Source organism: Telmatherina bonti, assembly GCF_933228915.1.
Source record: "Telmatherina bonti genome assembly, chromosome: 8".
NCBI lineage: Eukaryota > Metazoa > Chordata > Actinopteri > Atheriniformes > Telmatherinidae > Telmatherina > Telmatherina bonti.
Genome location: NC_136626.1, coordinates 11,805,718 through 11,828,227, shown reverse-complemented (window position 1 = coordinate 11,828,227; position 22,510 = coordinate 11,805,718). Strand labels below are relative to the sequence as shown.

The 22,510-nt window shown below is 38.0% G+C and overlaps 1 protein-coding gene across 1 annotated transcript in view; it reads left to right on the top strand.

Moving 5' to 3' along the window:
* Nucleotides 1–1,083: 1,083 nt before the first annotated feature.
* Nucleotides 1,084–22,510, top strand: part of cenpe (centromere protein E) — a gene marked incomplete at both ends in the record, with an annotated part of 25,867 nt that continues 4,440 nt past the window's right edge. The window contains 41 exons of the mRNA XM_079245198.1: nt 1,084–1,136; nt 2,681–2,793; nt 2,897–2,986; nt 3,108–3,226; nt 3,319–3,438; nt 3,862–3,943; nt 4,029–4,096; nt 4,196–4,270; nt 4,394–4,445; nt 5,039–5,126; nt 5,799–5,928; nt 6,220–6,339; nt 6,464–6,616; nt 6,698–6,845; nt 6,928–7,024; nt 8,039–8,891; nt 8,997–9,053; nt 9,732–9,909; nt 10,360–10,415; nt 12,514–12,645; nt 12,742–12,919; nt 13,009–13,163; nt 13,698–13,814; nt 13,899–14,036; nt 14,159–14,302; nt 14,428–14,661; nt 15,280–15,501; nt 16,149–16,232; nt 16,668–16,898; nt 17,101–17,217; nt 17,292–17,513; nt 17,613–17,834; nt 17,902–17,976; nt 19,132–19,257; nt 19,358–19,552; nt 19,650–19,859; nt 20,415–20,627; nt 20,743–20,943; nt 21,503–21,676; nt 21,936–22,036; nt 22,206–22,300. Coding sequence (XP_079101324.1) covers nt 1,084–1,136; nt 2,681–2,793; nt 2,897–2,986; nt 3,108–3,226; nt 3,319–3,438; nt 3,862–3,943; nt 4,029–4,096; nt 4,196–4,270; nt 4,394–4,445; nt 5,039–5,126; nt 5,799–5,928; nt 6,220–6,339; nt 6,464–6,616; nt 6,698–6,845; nt 6,928–7,024; nt 8,039–8,891; nt 8,997–9,053; nt 9,732–9,909; nt 10,360–10,415; nt 12,514–12,645; nt 12,742–12,919; nt 13,009–13,163; nt 13,698–13,814; nt 13,899–14,036; nt 14,159–14,302; nt 14,428–14,661; nt 15,280–15,501; nt 16,149–16,232; nt 16,668–16,898; nt 17,101–17,217; nt 17,292–17,513; nt 17,613–17,834; nt 17,902–17,976; nt 19,132–19,257; nt 19,358–19,552; nt 19,650–19,859; nt 20,415–20,627; nt 20,743–20,943; nt 21,503–21,676; nt 21,936–22,036; nt 22,206–22,300 — 6,238 coding nt within the window. The remainder of the gene's footprint in view (nt 1,137–2,680; nt 2,794–2,896; nt 2,987–3,107; nt 3,227–3,318; nt 3,439–3,861; nt 3,944–4,028; nt 4,097–4,195; nt 4,271–4,393; nt 4,446–5,038; nt 5,127–5,798; nt 5,929–6,219; nt 6,340–6,463; nt 6,617–6,697; nt 6,846–6,927; nt 7,025–8,038; nt 8,892–8,996; nt 9,054–9,731; nt 9,910–10,359; nt 10,416–12,513; nt 12,646–12,741; nt 12,920–13,008; nt 13,164–13,697; nt 13,815–13,898; nt 14,037–14,158; nt 14,303–14,427; nt 14,662–15,279; nt 15,502–16,148; nt 16,233–16,667; nt 16,899–17,100; nt 17,218–17,291; nt 17,514–17,612; nt 17,835–17,901; nt 17,977–19,131; nt 19,258–19,357; nt 19,553–19,649; nt 19,860–20,414; nt 20,628–20,742; nt 20,944–21,502; nt 21,677–21,935; nt 22,037–22,205; nt 22,301–22,510) is intronic.

The window sequence follows — 22,510 nt, the reverse complement described above, 5'->3', positions numbered from 1 at the left end:
AAATTGTGATTGACCAACCGCTAAGTTTGTGCTTTTGTGCTAAGTCTCTCCCCTCAACAGGTTTTATCTAGTAAAAAGGGAATATTTAAACTAGATGTAAAATAATCACACACAAATTGTTTAAAAAATTATTTTGAGCTCATTTCTTTCTCTTTTACGACAACTAATTTGATTATTTTGTCGATGAAACATCCCATTCACCAGGTTTCCTTCTATATTTTGAAATTGTTTTGTTTTGAATCACAGATTTTAAGAAGAAAGATTCCCCTGCTAAATTTCTTATTAACCTGATCATGTTTCACGCAACGTTTTACATTCACAAAAGTAAAGTAATGCATAGAAAACCACTTTTTAATCTCTTTATAACGGAAAAATGTATCTCGATACAATCTCTGACTCAAACAACAAAAAGGAAAAAAAACAAAGGATATTTGTAACAAATGTGATTTTATTCTGTAACTCGCATTTACCCTTTTTATTATTTATTTATTCTTTTTTTTATTATTGTTTCTTTTTATCTATTTGTCTATTTATTCTATTTTCTCTTAGCAATTCTCTTTCTGTTAATGTCCTATTTTGCCGTCTCTTTTTTCTTTTTGAAGACTGTTGTAAATTCTGTAAAAGAATTTAAGTTATAAATAAATCATAATTTAAAAAAAACAAACAAACAAAAAAAACCAACAACAAAAACGTCACATTCTTCCGCGTTCCAAATATGACGCGGTTGGGTTCTACCAAGTTGTAGTTATAATTCTACACAGACCCTGCCTGTGAGGTAATTTTGCTGTAAAGTTTGAAATAAAAAAGTATAATATTGGCATTTGCGACATTATTACTATGTAAAATTAAATACTGAAGACAGATTTTACCCATAAATGTGACACTTTTGTCTTTCTGACGCAACTGACTCACCTCACAAATCATCTCAGTGGTTCATTCCACGTGATGACGTTAACCAATCAAATTAAAGTAGAAAATTTGAAATGAGTAACAACCAGTGTTTTGCCGTTGGTTTTTAGATGGTCTTAATTTACGATGAGTAGTTATCAGGTTTCTTTTTTAATGAGTTAACATTGCACAAAAATGACCGAATCAGCTGTCAGAGTATGTGTTCGAGTCCGTCCGCTCGTGGAAAGGTATGTTTTTCGCGAGGTACACTTTAAATAAACGCTAACGTGACCTAATGCTAATGCTTAGCAGATGACGAACTTTGGGAACCACTAAAAAGATACTGTTGTTGAAGGAAGGAATTTGATTTTATTTTGTGTAAGCTGATACTTTCCGGTCTATTTTATTTTGTAAGATAAATTATTTAAACAAAGCAACACTAAATTGTGTTTATTAATGATAAACGGAATGCAGCAGGACGTCTGGTCTTTAACCAGGCCAAAATAGCTCATTTAATTCCGCTGCAACTCTTACTTAACTGGCTTCCAGTCGTAACACCCATCAAATTCAAAGCTCTGTTTCTGGCGTACAAAACAGCAACTCAACGGGCTCCTGTACACCCTCACTGCTTAGAATATAGCTATGCTGCTTTGTATTCTGCCAGTGAAAGACTCCTAGTCCTCCTAACACAACCTGGGATGAAATCAGTAACTACTAATTTCCTCTGTTGTTATTTGGCGGTGGAGTCCTTGTTTACTTAAGGGCAGTGGTGTAGTCCAGGCTATACACTTATTTTTCTGTCAGAATTGAGTATAATCACTTCTAGACCCCCCTGTGATGCTGCTTTCACAATTACAAACATCCTACATATGTACCTACGTCGCTCAGCAGCTCAGATAAGGTTACCAGTATGCTACGCTGGTGCAGTCAGCCATCAGCTGCGTTAATTTCAGCCTGAACATAGACATAATACATATATGTCTATGAGCCTGTCTCTCTCCAGTCTGTGTGCCAGGTCTGGTTTAGTTATCCCATAACTCTTTCTCCCTAAAACTGAAGAGCAGAAAAGATGTGCTGATGAGCAGATATACTGATGGATTTTTGTATATTCTAGATGTCACTGTTTCTGAAACTGCATTTTCTGGGCTACTTTTATTGTTTTTTTTTGTTTTTTTTAAAATTATTATTACTATTTTTATAAAGGGCAAAAATTTAGACTATACCCACTTCTTGAGGGATCACTACACCACTGACGCTATATAAAGTTGAATTGAATTGAGCCACTGCTTAAGGGCAAGCGAAAGACTCAGCTGTTGAGTCAGTGAGCACATTCATACCACTGCTTAAGGGCAAGCGAAAGACTCAGCTGTTGAGTCAGTGAGCACATTCATACTTGGCTTGACTTTTCTACTCATCAGAATGAGTTGGATAGATTTGTCCAGCTCTTTGACACAACTCAGCGCTGATTAAGCTACGTGCAGTTAAGCCCAAGAGAGTATAGTGTGGTGAAATGGTGGTTTTGTCATTAAACACAATACTATTTTAAGGAAGGAGAGGAGACAAAATAAATTGTACTACCTCTAGTACTACATGGCATCCTCTGTGTCCAACTGGACTCAGCCTTCAGACTACCACTTAATTATGATGCCCCTACCGTTTTATTTCTTTCTGATGTTGTTGTCACTCACATACCCAAGTCTCTTTGGTGAAAAGCGTCTGCTGAATGACTTTACAACAAAGAAGATGTTGTCCAAATAGTCTTTTTAAGATACCACTTCTGTCTTTCTTACAGGGAGAAAAGGGGCTTGTTGGAGAATGCAGAACCTGTTCAGCTTTTCTGGAAAAGTGATGAGAAATCAATTTATCCGACTGATGATGGAAATTCCAACAAGCGTTTTAGCTTTGGTATGCTGTGCTGCATTCACACATTAAGAATTGTTTTGAGTGAATCTTGTTGGAGCTTTGGGATAATTTGTTGGCTGTTCACTTTTTATTTTGTCGTTCACAGATCGAGTGTTCTCTGCTGAAGAAACAACTAATCAGCTGTACCAGACTATTGCAAAGCCTCTAGTTGTTTCGTCTGTTGAGGGTTATAATGGTATGTTGTGAACTTAGACATGTCATGTAGGATTGAATTTTACTCACTAGCATTGCATTGCAGTCATGTCCTGGTTTAGTTTTTATTTTATTTTTCTAACTGTGACGTTATTCTTTTTAAGGGACTATATTTGCATATGGTCAGACTTCATCTGGAAAGACTTTTACCATGATGGGGTCTGATCGTTTTCCTGGAGTTATTCCTCTGGCTGTAGAAGATGTTTTCCAAACCATTAAAAATGTAAGGATTGGCCAACAACTTTAAAGCCAGCAGCAGCGGGTTTTTAAATGGTCATTGTTTATCATAACAATTGCTTCACTTTTTCATCCAAGTTTCCAAAGAAGGAGTTCCTTCTCAGAGTATCCTACATGGAGATCTACAACGAGACAGTTACTGACTTGCTTGTTGATAGCAGAAAGAGGAAGCCTTTGGAAATCCGAGAGGCAAACAGTGTAAGTGGGTTAGATGTTGTGGTTTAAGGTCAATTTCTTGAATAATTTAAGTCACTTGTCCCATCCTTGTAGCGTTGTTTGAAATGAGTTTTGAAATGCTGGGTTGTGTGAAAACACAAAAGTTGGACTTGTGTTATCCATTACTACCTCGCTATCACTGCTGAACCAGGTTCAACCTTCTTTTCCATCCCTGTACATTGATGGTTGGCAAGATTCATAACAAAGAGGCATCAGTCATGATTCTAAAACACCATGTGGATTTATTGCAGTGCCAGTATGCAGCGATTTCAAATATTATCGCTAAATACGCGAACTTCAGTGCATTTACTGTTCCTTTTCCCCCCTTTTAATCTTAGGGTTACAGACATTTAATGCTTTTGTTTTACACAATCATAATGGTTTAGTTTTGTGTTTATTCTGCAGAAAAATGTCTACGTGGCTGATCTGACCGAAGAGCTGGTCACTTGTCTTCCTCAGGTTCTGGCCTGGGTTCGGAAAGGAGAAAGTAAGGCCGGTTTTTATTCGAAAGAAATTTTTACATGGCGTTCACTACTATCTGAAAATAACAACCACATACTTTGTCTTTGTAGAGAACCGTCACTATGAGAAGACAAAAATGAATCAGCGCAGCAGCCGCTCACACACTATATTTCGTATGGTAAACAGCAATCTTTTAAAGCCCCCCCCCAAAAAAACCAAAAAAACTAATTTATTGAGTGTTTCCAAACTTTTGAATGGATCCCTGTACTTTCCCCAGATTATTGAAAGCAGAGAAAAAAGCGACCCAGCATCGGGTGAAAATGCTGATGGAGCCATCATTGTTTCCCATCTAGTGAGTCACATCCTTCTGTTATTGGCTTGTTTTCTCTTTGTGCCAGCTGTAGTTTCTCATTTTTTAAATTGTTTTTGTAATTAATTGGTCAAGGATTTTATTTATTTATATATTTTTTTGTAGAATCTGGTAGATCTGGCCGGCTCTGAGAGAGCAAGACAAACAGGAACTGAAGGTAAGGCAGAAAATAATTCTGTATCTAATTTTGGTTTATTCAAGCAAGGGGTTGCACCTTGACTGTAGTGTTAACAAAAGTACACTAATGGGACTTTTTTTTTTTTTTTTGCATTAGAGCAAAAAATTGAATGTGACTGTTTATTTTTTTAATTTATTTTTCTCCCTCCTTTTGATCGCACCTGGTGAAGGACTTTATTTCTCTGAATTACTTTTGTGTATTCCCAGTTTCCTCTTTACCTGAGTTAGTGTTTGTTTTCTTTTTAAAGAAAGTGGTACATTATATTGCTTCCCTGGCTGCCTTTGTTTTTTTGTTTTTTTGTTTTTTTTTTCTACTGTGGTACAGGTGGAAGCTCAGAGGGAATAGAATATTTGCGGTCGCTGAGCCTGATGTTTTTGTATATAATGATCAAAATACATTCTTAAAATTTGTTTAAATGAACTGCTGAAAAACATTTGCCAAAAACTGAGGTGTACCTAAATTTCTTTTGCTGCTGCATCCAAATCAAGGTTTGGCACACCATGGTTAAAGTTAGTCTGGGGGCCTGAATACAGACTGCATCATTGTGTAGTTATCTTTCCTTTTCTTTCTAGGTGCACGTTTCAAAGAAGGCTGCAATATCAATCGCAGTTTGTTCATACTTGGGCAGGTCATCAAGAAATTAACAGATGAAGGCCAGAAGTAAGTAAATGTCAGACATTTAATAGTTTTGTTTTGTTTTGTTTTTTTTTTTGTTTTTTTAAATACATTTGAATTTTTATTGCTTCTCATGCCAGATCAAATTCAGTAGTTCTGAAAAATGTCATTGCCCACCGCCACCACCAAAGTCTTTGTTCCTGTACAAGTCAGTCCTTAAAACTTGAAATTAACTTAAGTTTACTCTTTGTCAACACAATGTTAACAAAATTGTAAAGCTAAACAACATGATAGATCCAAAATGTGATTACTTTTCACTGAGGAATGGAATTTGAAAGGCAACTTCTAAAACGCTTACCTGCTGTTGTTGAACAGGCAGAAGAAAGTTGCTGTATGGTTTACATTTTCTCCGTTGAGCTAATGTGAAGAACATCGTGTTGTAGCGGTTTGGTTGTTGTGACATCACTCCTTAGTTGCATGTTTGTACTCAGAACTCAATATGTAAAGTTTTCTCAACTTAAGAATTTAATTTCATTGCACGACTGATTTGTAAACTTTTACATTTAGAGTTATCTCAGCTCTTTTTAAACATTTTTGTTCACCTAGCTCAGAAATACATGTGCAAATAATTAGTAGTTGGAGTTTTAACAGTAATTTGTACAAATGGCTTATTTAAATCATATTTACAAATTATTTCTTGAATATTTTTTTCTTCAGGAGTTTTATAAACTACAGAGACAGCAAGCTAACCCGCATCCTGCAGAATTCCTTGGGTGGGAATGCCAAGACCCTCATCATCTGCACCATCACTCCCACCACTCTGGATGAGACCCTCGGCACGCTGCAGGTTTCTCAGAACACGTTCTTCCAACTAAATTCATGATTGCATTTGATTTTTGTCTCAATGTATTTTTTGACTGAAATGAATCATAATCGTGTTTATGAAAGATTTTTCATTTAAAATTTTTTTTTTAAATGAATTTTTAACTAATTTGATATTTTTCATTTTAGCCATATTCTATTTATTATTAATTTATTTTGGGTTGAGATTAAAATGACAGTAATTAATATAAACTGCAATAAAACCAAGAATTTATTTTAAGTAAATGATGGTTGACAGGTGTCTGTTTTTAATTAGTTTGCCAGCACTGCAAAGAAGATGAAGAATGACCCACATGTGACGGAGGTGTCAGATGAGGGCGCTTTGCTCAAACGGTATCGGAATGAAATCACAGACCTAAAGCGCCAACTTGAGGAGGCAAGTGTTTTGAATATTTCATAATAAAGATATGAAAATCACATTAGTCATATTAAAGACATGTTGTCTTTGGCATGTTTTATCTGAGCAGAGTTTGGTCTGACCATTCACTGATCTCTTTCAGGTTTCTTCAGAAACACAGACCACAGCTACAGAAAAAGAGGTTCTTTCCCAGCTGCTCCATGAAAAAGATCAGCTCCAGAGGGAACAAGAAGACAAGATCAGGAACTTGACCAAGCTGATTGTTACTAGCTCAAACTTGGTTCCTGTGCAAAAGGTAACCATGATGGGAATAATGTGGTTGAATGTCCACCTGAGCTCTGTCAGGATTGTAATGGGTCTTGTTTTTGTCTGTTAGATGCCTAAACGCAGAGTTACGTGGGGAGGAAAGATGCTCAGTTTTGCCCATCCTTCAGCCTTTGAGGATGACATGTATGACTACAGTTATGTAGAGCCTTTCAGTGTGAAGAGGAAAGCAGACTCCTGTTTTATGGAACAGGCGGGAGGTAACGAGAGAACTGAATGTGTTCATTGTAATTCTGTATGTATTTGTTAAAAAAGTATGTATAAATGTTTAAACTTGAACAGATGAGTACTTTGACTCCCACTGGATGATTTCTGAGGAGCCACCAGATGACATGGACATGAGTCACAGCTCTGTGACGGTTCGAAGCTTTGGAGAGAGGTGAATTTCTAATTTTATCTATCCAATTATATATCTCCAATATATAATGTATGAAGGAGTGAGTTGGGTTTTTTCTCTTTTTCCCTGATTTTGATATCTGTTCGATATCTGAAAAGTAATTCAGAGCAGAACACATTTCAAACTTGCCTCTTGGCCAGGGGTAGTCAAGTTCCTAGAGCGCCACAGTCCTACAGGCTTGAAATATTTCCCTGCTTCAACACACCTGATTCAAACTAAATGGATAAAAAAGCTTCAGTTCTGCTCAATGACCCGTTCATTTGAATGAGGGGTCTTGAAAAGTGAAAAATTTTCAAACTTGCCAGGCTGTGGTTCTCAGAGTGGACTTGGCTATTCCTGCTCTCGAGGTTCTATAAGCATCCACATTGGTTGTACGTTTATATTCATTTCACTGTATATGAGGTGTGTTTTTCCACATGTCGCACAGGGACTTTTTTTTTTGTTTTTGTAATAGTTTAAATTCAAACATTTTTATTGCTTCACTTCATAATCAGCTGTAGTCTTGATAAACAAAAAGTGGTTTTAAAAAGAAGGGAAAGGACTATAGTACCACCACTATAAAACTTTAAAGGGAAAAAAAAAAAAAAAAAATATATATATATATATATATATATATATATATATATATATATATATATATATAATTTTAATATATTGATTGAAGACTGGTTATACTTATTTGCACTTAAAACCTCCAATGTTAGTGGAACACCAGATGAGTCATCACATGTCATATAGGCCTGCATTAAACTTGAACATTTGAACACAGGTTATTAGAGCTTTCTGAAGTGAAATCTTCTGCAATCCCTTAAGGAATTTTCCACACCTATTGACTTGAGTCTGTCAGAGCTAGAGCTTGATAAACATATACTTAATCTGTTACTCTTTGCCTCAGACCTCAAATTATGTCATTTCTGCTGTCATTGTAGCTATACATTAAAAACTCAATAAAAATTAAATAAACGCATATATATAATTTTTTTTTTCTCTGCCCAGTCCCAGAGATGTCGCATCCCATGAAAAATTGTGTGAGCTTTCACAGAAGGTGTCCAACCTGGAGTTGCAGCTCGAAATTGTGAGTCAACAGAAGGAGGAGGCCATTAAAAATGTTGAGGCATTGGATGGTAAAGTGGCGGAGCTGCAGCTGAAGCTGCAAACTGAAGCTCAGGAGAAGAAGGAAGCTCACATAATGGAACAGAAGGTTGCAGAACTGGAGATGCTGCTGCAAACTGAAGCCCAGGAGAAGCAGAAGGAAGCTCACATAATGAAACAGAAGGTAGCAGAACTGGAGATGCTGCTGCAAACTGAAGCCCAGGAGAAGCAGAAGGAAGCTCACATGAAACAGAAGGTAGCAGAACTGGAGATGCTGCTGCAAACTGAAGCTCAGGAGAAGCAGGAGGAAGCTCACATAATGAAACAGAAGGTAGCAGAACTGGAGATGCTGATGCAAACTGAAGCCCAGGAGAAGCAGAAGGAAGCTCACAAAATGAAACAGAAGGTAGCAGAACTGGAGATGCTGCTGCAAACTGAAGCTCAGGAGAAGCAGGAGGCGGCTCACATAATGGAACAGAAGGTAGCAGAACTGGAGATGCTGCTGCAAACTGAAGCCCAGGAGAAGAAGGAAGCTCACATAATGGAACAGAAGATTGCAGAACTGGAGTTGTTGCGACACACTGAAGCTCAGGAAAAGCAGAAGGAAGCTCACATAATGGAACAGAAGGTTGCAGAACTGGAGATGCTGATGCAAACTGAAGCTCAGGAGAAGTTAGAGACCATTGAGAGTCTGAAATCCAGACTTGCTAATCTGGACAGACGGCTGGAAGAACAGAGTAACTGTGAAACTCAGCAGGTAAGCTGTTCTCTGACATTAATGTGTTTTTATTAAAAAAATGTCTTTGACTGTGATTAATGGTCTGATTAAATGGTGTAAATGGTGTGTGTGTGTGTTTTGTAGATCCGGAAACAGTTTGCAGAGGCCATTGAGCTGTGTGAAACGTTTACCTTAGAGAAGGTAATGACCGATAATGTCCTTGCTGTGACTTCAACCCTTTTCAGTTTAATGACTTAGGAGATTCTGTTCGCCACAGTCATAATCATGACAGTTTTATGTCTGGTATCACCCATGATGTGTGTATGGAAAAGCTGGTTCAAATCGCAGTAAGTGTAAATATCTGCACTAATGAGAAACTATTTTTAAAAATGGAAATAAAAAAATTTATTTGGATTTTGACTTTTGGCTGCTTTGAAGAAATAGATCCAGACTGATATTTAACACTGATTCAACTGCATCTAGTTTAGAGATGGAACTAGAGGTATGTCAACAATACTGGAGCTGAAAATGTTAAAAACCAATAAATATGTAGGGAGGACATTTAAACAACTTGAAAGCAGTTAAACAAATGTCCTGTAAGATAACGGGAGCAACAGAGGATCAGATCTCAGAAGTAAACTAAATACAAGCATGATACTGAGACATACCTGACCAGATGGAGGGGAACTTATGAAGAAAGTAGTGCAAAAACTCATTGCACTTTGACTTTGTATACACTGGTGCATGAGAGTAGCAGGAGAGATGATATTCTATATAGGACTATAAAATGTTCCTACATTTCATATGAAAGCATTTTAATACTGTTAAAACATGCTGAATTGTGTTGTTTTTTTTTTTGTTTTTTTTTTATTTAAACAGGACATGTTGGTCATTGAAAGGGACTGTGTGAAACAGGAGCTGAGTGTGTTGGTGGAGAAGAATAAACATTTAGAACAAGCGAATGCTGCTCTGTCAAAGGAACTGAAGGAGAGGAAGGAATTAGAAGAGTTCATCATGTTGGAGGATGGGTTCAGAAAAGACCATGAGGTAAAGTTTGGTAGGAGCTGAAACAGAGTTGATGAAAAGCAGATGCTTATCTTAAATTTGATTAGCTAATACGTTTTTGTTTTTTTTACTGGAGATATTTCATTTGTTGTTGTGTTTTTTATACATACATACATACATACATACATACATACATACATATATATATATATATATATATATATATATATATATATATATATATATATATATATATATATATATATATATATATATAAACTGTATTTTTTTTTTTTGGCCCTCAGGCAGAGTTGCAAAATGAAATCTCTAACCTGAAGAAGGCTCGGGAATCCTTGGAGCTCAGTTTCCAGGAGATTCAGGTAAGATGACGTGCTGAAGAAGCACGTATTCTGATTGCTAATCTGAAAAAGAAAACTTTTAATTAAATTTGGTTGAAATATGTAATTATGATGTAAATTTATTTATATGAATTAAATGAAAGTTCTGTCAGAGGAGCTGAAAAAAAAAACTGAATTTGAGGAGGAACTTCAAAGGATGGTACATGTGTTTCTTTCTAAATCTTGTCAACATGGCTGCTTTTAATGAAGATTATTACTGATAAAACATTGTATTGTATCAACAGGAAAAAAATTGGTATCTTCCATCTTTACTGCAGGTATTGCATTAGTTGATGGTACTTTTTCATCAATGCTAGCGGTGCACCACCATTGTTTATATATCTCTGGATGGTGGTTTTCAGATGACCTATCAAATAGATGGTGTTTGAGTATTTTGAATCGGCATCAACCTCATTACTTTACAAGTATCACATGCTGCTTTTATAGTATCATTTCAGCACCATGGAAAAACAAACACCACTGAAAATAGCTTCTCTGCTTCAGTTAAACACCCCACACTCTGTGCTGCATCATTGTCACATGCCCAAACAAATACAGCATGGCCTAATCCCTCTTCCTTGTCCTGATACACATAACAGTCAGAATTGAGTACTGATAACCAAATAAGTGAATAAAAGAACAGCATAGTTCTACGATTGCAATCAGAGAGCCCCGTTCAGGAGGAGTCTGTATCCGACAGTTCTGAAGGCGCTCTGAACACAAGGTCGGAGAGGGATCCTTTTAAACTAAAGTCTTTGGACAAACTTGCTCTTGGGGGTATATGGAAAGTGTCGCCATCCTTTAGATATCTTGAAATATGGTTCTTGCACATCATTACTGTCAGTGAGCCTCCTGCCCAGATCCTTTACTGGGGTCATGTTGCCCCAAACGAGCAATATTTAGTTTTAACTTCAAGTTGCTCAACCAGAACATGTTCAGAAGGATACCCACAACTTAAAACACATCATAAGAGAGAAGATGAACAGAAATTTCTACTACTAAATTGAATATAAAAGATCTATTAATGATATGATTAATGTAGAATATGGTGTTCAGACTTGTGTTAAAGCAGTAGAATATTAAAACATAGTCATCACTAACACATGCAGTATCTTCATGGTGTGTGATGGGCTCTCACAATTGTGATATGGTAGATGCAGAAAGAAATAAAGCACGGCTGACGTAGATATTTTGGCGGTTTACTTGCAATGCCCACTTTGTTTTGTAGTTCAGTCAGTTATTATCCTATCTTATCCGCTTAATCCGATGAAGGGTCACGGGGAAGCTGAAGCCTATCCCAGCAGTCTTTTGGGCAAAAGGCAGGGTACACCCTGGACAGGGCGCCAATCCATCGCAGGTCAATAGTCCATCACAGGACTTTTGTATTTCAGTTCCTGTATTTGGTCCTCTTGAACCTGGCAGACCTGAAGTAGACTTGGATCAAAGTCCACTTTGATCCAAATCAGAATTTGTTTACTAATTCACAGTATCTCTAAAGAAAGCGGATTTTCCGACCAAATGGACGAGGATTAAAATAAAAAAGGTTGATAGTGTTCTCCATGACGGCTAACTGAGTGTCAATATGAGCCCTCGTTGCACAACACTCTCAAAAATAGAGGTACAAGATAAGGACATTTTTGTACCTATAGGTACATTTTAAAGAAATGTTCTCTCAAAAGTACAATACTGGTCTTTAAGAGACCAGAAGCACACCTTCAGAGTACGAAAAAGGGTTCAAAGTGACATAAAATACAAATTTGTACCATTTCGACCATAAGGGTACCTGCAGCATTGAAAAATGTAATGTTATGGCTGTAATGTTACAAACTAGAGCAGAGTTGAGTGATGACAGTAGTACTACTTAACAGTCATTTACTACACCAGACAATGAAGGTCAGATGCAGCAAACTAAGTGTATGTCTGGTCAGTATTTTGAGTTTTTGGAAATTATTTCTAGATTAAAGATAAGATAATATTGCTAAGTTGCATGGACCAGGCCTAATCCTATGAAAACATAAAAAAACATAACTTGATAAGGTGAGGTTGAACTTGATAAGGTACAAAAATAGACCAGAACTGAAGGGTACAGAAATGTCTCTCCAAAGAGTACACCCCCAGCGACAAGCATTTGTACCTTTTTAGGTACAAGCTGGTACCTCTATTTTGGAGTGTGAAGGGTTTTATGAAACCAGCTGACATGATGAAATGATTAGCCTGTGATTAAAAAAAATCTATGGGATCTTGCTCCTTTCTTATAGAACGGTAAAGACTTGGTGCAGGAGGTGACGAGGCTTCGGCGCTCTCTGGAAGATGCCGAAGGGGTCAGCAGAGACACAAAGAAGGAATGGGCAGTCCTCCGTAGCCAGAACATTGATCTGAAGGAGAGGAATGTTAGTAGCATCATGAAGCACAGCGTGCTGATTAGAAGCGAGCTACTTTTCACGTTTCTGGTGTGATAATGATCATCATTTTTATCTTCTGTCTAGGTAACCCTCACTGCTGACTTTAAGAAAGTTCAGTCTGAGATGACTAGCCTGCGTTCTCAGCTTGAAATGGAGAAATCGCGCTACAAAAAGATGGAAATGGATCTCCAAAAAGAACTGAATATTGCATTTGATGAAAACACCAAGCTCACTTCTCTGCTGGATGGCAAAGTTCCTCAAAGTAATGTTGAATCTAGATGTTTATATTACATCAGTGGAGGCTGCCATCCTGTAAATTTAGGTTAAAGTTAAAAGGATTTCTCTCTACAGATCTGATAGATGGTATGACACTTGAGAGAACAGTAGCCAGTCTGACTCAAGAGCTGAAAACTTCCCAAAAAGCAGAGGAAACACTGAAAGCTCAGCTGGAGGAGCTAGCTTCACTTCAGACTCTTCCAGATAAGGTGGACAGCTTAACAAAACAGGTAGATCCTATAAATTTCCAGTTTTAATGGCTGCAGGATGGTTCTATTTAAATGTAACCAGAGATTCATACAGTATAAAATGGCTTGAATCTTTTTTTGTATAAAGGGCCGTCTTCAGGTAGAGTTAATTGGGGGAAGAGCGAAACATTGCAGGTTAAGACCAACATCTTGTCTTTTTTCTGACATCAGAGTTGGGAGATTTTGAGACTTTGGGGGAAAAGATGCCATCAGTTTTACAGACTCACTGACTGAGCACAGTTCCTTCCAGATTCTGTCTTTTCAGTGCTAAGTTGTTTTTACATTTGTGAAGGAGATCCTGCCTGGATATAATTTTTAAACATTGTTAGATGTAACATCAGGATTTTTTTCTGAATAGTTTACATTTTGTGATTTAAAAAAAAAAAAAAAATTGTTCTCACTTCTTTTCTGTAGACATGTAGTTGTCCGTCCCGTTCCCCCCCCCCCCCCCCCCCCCCCCCCCAATTAAATAAGAGCCTTTTTTTTCTTCCTGTTTCTTTATTTTCTTTCTTTCAGGCCACAGAGTCAAAATGTCTGATAGAGTCTCTGCAATGTGAAGTCCAGGAACAGAAACAGAAGAACTTGGATCTCATGAGCGTTTTGGAGCAGAAGGAGTCTGAATTTGAGCAACATGTGAGTGAGAAGTTTTTCTTCAGTATGATAAACTTAAGACTGATAAACAGTCTGACTTGTTAAACGTCCATTTTGTATAAACAGAGACTGTCGCAGGAGAAAGAGGCTGAGCAAATGTTGAGTGTTCACTCAAAGGAAATGGAAAAGCTGCTCTCTACTGTGGCTTCTCTCACCACAGAGAGAGACCAACTCAAACTGGACCTTCAGGAAAATGTGGAGTTGGTAAGTAAATCTGTTTCCCTCTGCAAATCATGCTGCTAAAATGTCTCATCTTGGGATTCATTTTATGAAACGGCTTTGTATTCTGACTGCATCTCCATAAAGCAAAATTTTCTGTCAAACAGATGATTGAGAATCAAGAAGAGCTGAGAAAATCTCTGGGGGAGAATCGGGAACTAGCAAAGCAGATCAAACTTCTGAAGTCAGCCCAGTCATCTAAACAGGATGAACCTGATATTCACTCACAGCTGGAAGAGCTGAAAGCAAATGTAAGAATGTGCTGATATACGAGAAACGGGATCTAAATCTTCCGAAACCATTGAGGTTTAATGCTGATGTATGTGATGGGGAATGTTGTTGCAATGAATGCTTAAATTCATTCATTATATGGCAGATTAAGACTCTTACTGAAGAACTTGGGAGTGTGCAAGCAGAAAGAGACTGTCTTCTGTCCGAAAACACAAGAAGTAGTCAGTCATCCAACGAGGAGATGGAGACGCTGCACTACAGAGTTGCTTCTCTCAGTGAGGAGAAAAATCAGCTGGAGGAGGTGCTGGAGAGCCTGAAAAAGGAGAAGCTACAACTTCGAGCAGAGCTGGAGGAGACAGTGGCAACTCTTCAAACTGAGGTTTGTGACTACTTTTACTGATGAGATTCAGTTTCCTGCAGCTCTGTACAGACAGTTGAAGGCACTTTCTGTCAAACTTTCCACCAGTTGGATATATTAAATCAATGTTAATATCCAATCAGGAGCCAAAGATCAACAACTGATCAGAAAGTATGTCTGTCTGAAAAGGATTTTTAAAAAAAAAAGTCTTTTTATAGCCTGAATAAAGTCAATGTTAATGCACAGCTATGCCAAAAACCACTTGAGTGGAAGTTGGTTTTGAGGATAGCAGGTAAATTGTATCATAGATCTCTACCAAAAAATAAGTGTAGGAAAAAGTGTAAATATTTAAAAAGAATTTCTGGGTTTTGCCAATGTTTTTCTCTCCAAAAAGCCTAGAGAAAATGATCTGCAGATGAGAAAAAGCTTGGTCACTGTTGGTTGGCCTTCATGCTGTTACATCTATTGATGCATTAATTTTATACCACTGTATCCTCATAATCTGACAACAGAGGCTGGAAATATGTCCTCATGGGCTTGAGATCAAGAGTTTGGGTTGCATTTTTACATTAAAAACTAATCTTTTGGACCAAAATGGCAAAAAATTTTTTTAAAAGGATCCGCTTCTCGTCTTTACAGATTAAAGCTGTAACAGAGAAACTTGAGTTCACTGAGCAGCAGAGAGACAGTATGCTATCTGAGAGGGAAGCCAACTCTCATGGATCAGCGGAGGAGTTGGAGAAGCTGTTGTGTCAAGTCACTTTACTCAGCGCTGAGAGGGATCAGCTTCAGGAAATACTGGAGGGACTGAAACAGGAGAAGCAGCAGCTGAGAGAAGAGTTTGAAGAAAAAATAGAAATGGTTTGTCTCCAATGTTTTCATTTCAAACACTTTGCATTCCAGCTCATCTTGAGAAAAAGTAAGTTAATTTTCTTTTCCAGTTGTCTCTGACCCAACATGCCCAAACAGAAGTTACATCAGGACTTCAAGAGGATCATGAGAAATTGACTCAACTTCAGGAAGAGGTAATGGCAGGAGTGTTTTGCATATTGCTTGTCAGTCAGTTCAGCCCAAAAGCAAGAGGGAATTTTAAGACTACTGTATAAGTAGTCAAAGCTGAATTTTTGTTTTTGTTTTACCGACTATACGGTTTTTGTCCAACAGCAATACCAACTGATACAGATACTTTTGTGACTGAGTTGTGCCACATTGGTATTCTGATATCGGACATCTTTTACAAAAACTATATGTAGTTTTCCTCCATTTTAACAAATTTTTTTCTATCACATCACTCTTGTGTGAATGCTGGGATAGGCTCCAGCCCCCGCAACCCTTAATTGAATGAGACAGTAGAATAGAAAATGACTGAACAGTCAATGGGGCGTAGTCAAGCTTTTAATTGAAACCGCGAATTTGTTCAAAGTTCATGGGTTTTCCAGAACTGATTATTTGTTTGGCTTGTATGTGAAAAGAAGTGTTTTAAGAAATGAGACTATTGTCGTCAGCAGATTGCAGAGCTACGGGAAGCTCTCCTGGTGGTCACGGAGCAGAAGAATAAGGCCGAGGCTGATCTGCAGCACAGCAGGGAGATGGTGAGAGCTCACTCCCAATGTGGTACATGGAAAGTCAAAGATCTTTTGAGAACTTTGGTTGTAGGTGATGGTGCAAAAACTTGTATATATGTTATATGTGTGTGTGTGAGTGCTTGGTTTTTGTTTTTTTCTTTCTTTTGTTAAACATTTGAACTTTTTTTTCTTTAAAAGCTCACTCAGATTTTCATGCACTTTTCTCGACTGATTTAGACCACAGAGACTGAGAACCATCTACATTCACTTCAGGAGCAACTTCATGAACTGAAACAAAGCAATTCTGACATGGAACAAATCAATCAAGAACGGCAAGCTCAACAGGTGTTTTTTATTTTTTTCTTCTTTGTTTTATTTTGTTTTTTTCCTGATCTTCCTGCAACATTCTTTTTTTATTTATTTATTTTTTTTTTTAAACCAAATCTCCCCTCATTAACACAGATAAAGACTCTGACCAAGGAGCTTGAAAGTGCAAGAGCAGAAAATCGTGCTCTGATGCTTGAGAAAGATGCCGCTGGTGAAATGTCCTCAGAAAAGGAGAAGGTGTTGTTCAGAGTCACGTTGCTAACCGAAGAGAAAGATCAGCTGCAGCAGCTTCTGCAGGACCTCAGAGTGGAGCAGCAGCAACTCCAAGCAGACATGGAGGAAAGGCTGGAAACGGTGCAGGCAGAAGTTAGTCTTGGATTCTGTGAAATTATCTTTATCACAACAGTGATGGAGCATTAATGATGTTCTGCTTTTCTTAATGCTTTTAATCTGCTCACACTGCTCAAATGTTAACAAAATACCTTTACACAGGCTAATTACAAATTAAGTGGAAAGTGGAGTTTGGACATGCTGTAGAAACTAATGAACAGTTTATTTTTGTTTTCAGGTGTATTCCACAGAAAACCAGCTGAAGACAGTTCAAGAAAAGCTCCAAGAACAGATAATTATGAACTCTGATCTAGAAAAAATAAATAAGGAGAAGGAGATCTCTTTAGATCAACAGGTTAGTCTTGTATCATTTGAAAGAAATGCTGCTGTTTCCAGAGCCAGATGATGAGTTTAAATTTTCCTTCACAGATAAATGATTTGGTAAAGAAACTGGAGACTGTTACAGCAGAAAGAGACTTTCTGCAGTCTGAGAGGCAGACCATCACAAACAAGATGGAAGAACTGGAGTCCAGTTTAACATCACTTGGTAAGGAGAGAGATCAGCTGCAAGACATGGTTGAAGAACTGAGACAGGATAAAACGCATCTTGAAGAAGAACTCCAAGGCAGAGTGCTTACACTACAGAATGAGGTTTGTAAAGCAGTATGGTGTGTGTGGTTGTTTACTTTCTACCCACTCCGAGATGTAATGTGCTTCTGTGATGAATGATGACGCTCTCCTTCTTTACAGATAAAAACTTTAACAGAACAGCTGCACTACACAGAAACAGAGAGAGATCATCTGCTCTCTTTAAAGGAAACAAACACTCAAGCCTTTAAAGAAGAGGTGGATTTACTGCAGTCCAAAGTGACGTCCCTCAGTCGGGAGAGAGACCAGGTGCTAGAGACTCTGCAGGGACTGACCCAGGAGAAGCAAGAGCTCAGAGCAGAGCTGGAGGAAAGGATGAAGATGGTACGTATCACATTGACAGCCACTGATTATGTGGAGAACAAGATTAAATGTGTCCATCTGATTACAGATCTCAGCTGTTCCGGAAAAAATCAGCCAACAGGTGCAGACTGAAAAAGGAGATGTAGAGCTACAAGACAGAGAAGTAAGTACAGGCTGAAAAGCTGTTTCTATGTTTTATACTCTAGAAAACTAGATATTAAAAAGGGAAGCTAGATCATGCCAGCTCTTGACTTCTCATAAAATACAACTATAACCCTCCTTTTCAGTAGCAGTGGTGGTGCTAGACTTTTCTACTTAAAGGCCAGATGGTGGGAAAGACTTTATCAGGAGAGGCCATATTATTAGAAATTGTGCTCTTCTTTTAAACACATTCACATACACTGCTGTGATAACTGGTCACACTAGAGACATGAGAAATAATTTATGTTTACATTAATCCCCATCACAGAGTGGAAATATTTGCAACAAGTTGAAAAAGGTCCATCGAAAGGTAGGCTGCTGTTTTGGGGTGCAGTATGTGGAGCTTGATGTGATAGTTGGAGCATCAGTTCTGGCTTACTGTCTGGTGACAGACTGGATCCTTGTGAGGCTAGCTCCACCTTGGAAGCTGTGGGACCGCTGATACAAGGGCAGGCATCAGTCTTGACCTGATCTGTGTCAATTGTCGTCTTAAAAGTTAGAAACACTTTCTTGAATGACTCTGGGATATTTAGCTCTAGCTTAGTCACTGCTAAGTAAAGTTGATACGTCCTTTTTATATACAGTCTATGGTTGATACTGGTGCACACTCAAGTATCTTTAAAAAATTTCAGCTCCAATGTAAAAATCTTGATTATCTGACTTGATATGTAGTCCTTCCCTAATTACAGTCACTGAAAATTAAATGTTTCCCCGTGTTGGTTTGAAACTAAGCATGTGCTACTTTAACTAGATTAGCACTGCTACGTAGCTTCATGCTAACATCAGGTTAATAACATTAGTAGTTGTAGTTCCACAGGGACAAAATCTCCTATGTGCAGCCAAATTTCTATATTTTATAAGGATGACTAATTAGGAAACTAGATACTTCAAACCGGTATAGTGGTACTGGTGATGCATGCAGGTGTGGAAAGATGTATCTGTCCTTCTCCTTCAGTGACCTGTCAGTCACCTGAGGTGGGACCTGGGGTGTTTGATGAGATTTCATAGGTGGCTGGTGCCACTTTGTGTAGAAACCTTCACTTCCACAGCATTTCCAGTCAAAATGTGGCAAACCTGAGTGTTGGTGTCTTTAACAATTAACTTTTTAAACTTTCAGCTCCTGAGTGAAGTAAGAGGATCCATCTCACCCCCTAAAGAGCAGCCAATCACTGCAGGACAGATCACCAAAGAAGTCCACGAGACTCTGTGGTCACAGCTGCAGAACTCTACCGACCACCTTCAGGTGATGCACAGTTTGCTTTCATTTGGAAAGCGCTGGTGCTGAAAGATAACAACATTTTGTTTTCTTTAGAACTAACTTAATTGAACTTTAATTGTTGTAGGAGTCTCTTGGCAAATTCCAACAATTTATAAACAATTCTAAGATGTATAAACCCACCCCCCTGGACAAGGCTCTGAGAGAGAAGTGGTCTTGGAAGCAGATGTACATGGGCTCGTTCCCAAAACCGACAATAGAATCCTATGATGCTGTGTGTGATCTGGGAATGGAGATTGTTCATAGTTTGATTAGAATTCAGGTAAATGTGGCTAAATATTTTCATTTCAGGATTCATGGATGTCTTTTTCTCATCAGTAGTATACTAATAACTTTGGCTGTCCTCTTTGCTTTTTCAGGAGCAACTAAAACTGCAGCCTCTTGGCTACAGAGTAATCTTTAATGAGTTGGTGGAGAAAGATTTGGCCATTTTTGAGGAAAGGCGACTGCAGGACCTGCTGCTGTGCAGAGTACAAGCCCCAAAGTATTCTGTCAAAGATGAGGACTTTCACTCACTATGGAAATTCAGAATGAATGAGCTTTTGGACAAGCGGCAGCTTTACCTGCAGGTGAGCTCTTCCGTATTTCTGACATTTAAACAGCGATCTTTAGCACAATTTACAACATTGGAAGTACAGGCTGAAATGTGATGTATACTTTTAATCCCTTTATTTCAACCAGTTGGTGTGTAGTTAACTGGCAGATCTTCTGCTTCGCTTTTGTAGTTTTGTAGCTCTGCTTGTTTGTTCACCTCAGTCATCAATCCCTCCATCAAATTGATTTAATGGAACACATCAAAACCAAAACATAGGCTGATGTCAGTGTTGTCACCACTGACCTCTGACCATGATGGGAAATAACAGTATAATGTTGCCTGTTTAACGTATGATCAGTTAAAAGGCATCAAAACAGAGTCAGAGTGACAGTCTTATCTTAAAATGGTAAAAATTTGAAACATGAATATGTTTGTTTTTTTTGTTTTGTTTTTTTCAGATTAAATCACGCATTTCATCCAAATAAGCCCCTTTTAAACCTGTGATCTCCTGATTTTATGTGACTGCATAAGGAATTTGTTTCTCCATCTGTGCTATTTTGATCATTTCTCATTAATGCTTTGTTTGCAGCAAATGGACAGCATTTTGGAGGAACTGACAGACAACTTGGCTTCTTATCTCCGTGAGATGAAAGCTGAGATCTCTGAAAGAGAGACGTTCCAGGAGGAGCTTCTGGTTGTGATCACTAAGCAGCCAGTTAACTTCAGTTTGTTAGAAAGCATTCTCCAACGAGAGCATGTGCGAAGAGCGGCAGAGTTGGAAAACAAAAGGATGCTTATACAGGTGGGCTTTAAGTGATTAACTGCTTCCCTGGAAGAGAAAGGTTATAATAAACTTGATCATACTGTATGTTTGACTTTGAATTATCCTCACAATTTGCTTTTCTCTCCACATGCAGTCCATTGTTGAGCAGAATGAGCAGTTTGAAAAATTGAAGCAGCTGGCAGCTCAGGCTGCATCTCAGCTCAGAGAGGAGAAAAGTAAGACTTCCACCCTGCTGCAGACAATGGAGGGAGTTCCTCTGAAAACAGAAGTGTCCCTGCTCCAGGACAACCAGCACCTTAGTGTACAGCTCCAACAAGCAGAAGAAAATATCAAAGTAAGTTGACACATCTGATCACGGGCGTTGGTGTTTCAGTATGTGATAGCTGCCTTTCTAACCAGTTTTCCGATCATAGTTTTCTTTTGAGTCATCTAAAAATGGCTGTCAGATAAAAACTAACCTGAATGTGGAGTAAAGGAATAATGGATTCAGTTGCTTCGAGTGCTGCAATATAAAGCAGATCTATTATTGTCAGGAGGATGTTTGCATTTTTGCCTGATGGTGACTTAGTGTGTTCATTCATTCATGATGTGAACTGCCTAACCTGATCAAGGGTTGAGGTCGGCGCCTATCCTTCAGGCGAGAGGAAGGTTCACCCTGGATAGGTCCTCAGTCCATCGCAGGGCTAACACATAGAAGGAAAAACAACCATTCACACTCACTTCTAGGGACAATTTAGATTAACCAATTAACTTAACATGTCTTTGGACGGTGGGAGGAAGCTGGAGTACCCGGAGGGAACCCACACTAACACGGGGAGAACATGCAAACTCCACACAGAAAGACCACCGTTCGAGCCTCGCCCCAGCCGATGTTTGTTTTTGTTCATTTTCAGGTTCTGCATCTACAAATTGAAGAGCTGGAGGACGAGCAGACAAACGCTGACAGAGTGTCCAACCATAAACAGGCCATCCTACACTTGCAGAATGAACTGCAGGATACTTGTGCACTTCTCAAGCAGAAAGAGGTCACAATCCAAACCCTGAAGAGCAGTCTGGAAGAGGCTGAGGTATAGATTTTTCTATCTATAAATGTAGATACTGTATATACGCTGTTGGAAGTCTGTAACTTCATGTGTTAATATTCAGAAAGTGTTTTAGAATAGGATTTTTTTTTGGGGGGGGGGGGTTACTATGTTTTTTGATTTATTAGGCTGATCTTCTTTAAAATAGCAACATTTTTGTCAGGGAATTTTGTCAGCTTTCTGACACAGATGTCTTTTGCTGTTATTGTTTTGATATTTGTTAACCTGTTTTTTTCTATTTCAGAAAAACTCTTCTTCCATCTCAGCTGCACTGGGTGATGCTAGGAATCAGCTGTTTGCGATGAAGATGAAACTCACTTTAGCATCAGATGATCATGAACAACAGTACGAACGCTGAATACATTTTTTTGTTTTTGAAGTTGATTGTATTTAAATGTCCATTTTTGTGAAGTTGTGTGTGTGTGTTTTTGCCTGTGAAGCAAAAAGATAAGTGAGATTTTGGTTTTGTTGTTCACTCATGTTAAATACTGATCAGACTTGCCTTTACTTCCAGAAAACTAAGACTGACCACACTTTTGGCTGAAAGGGAGGCATCACTGAGGAAGCTGAAGGAAACTCTGAGGTCACAACAGCAGGGAGAGGAGTTGGGTGAGTTTTTATCTTGCTGTTCAAGACTGTAAAAAGATGTCAAGTATTTGTACTTAATGCTTTTTAGCATTATATATTTATATATATATATTTATATTTATATATATATATTATATTTATATTTTTATATATATATATATATATATATATATATATATATTTATATATATATTTATATATATTTATATATATATATATATTTATATATGT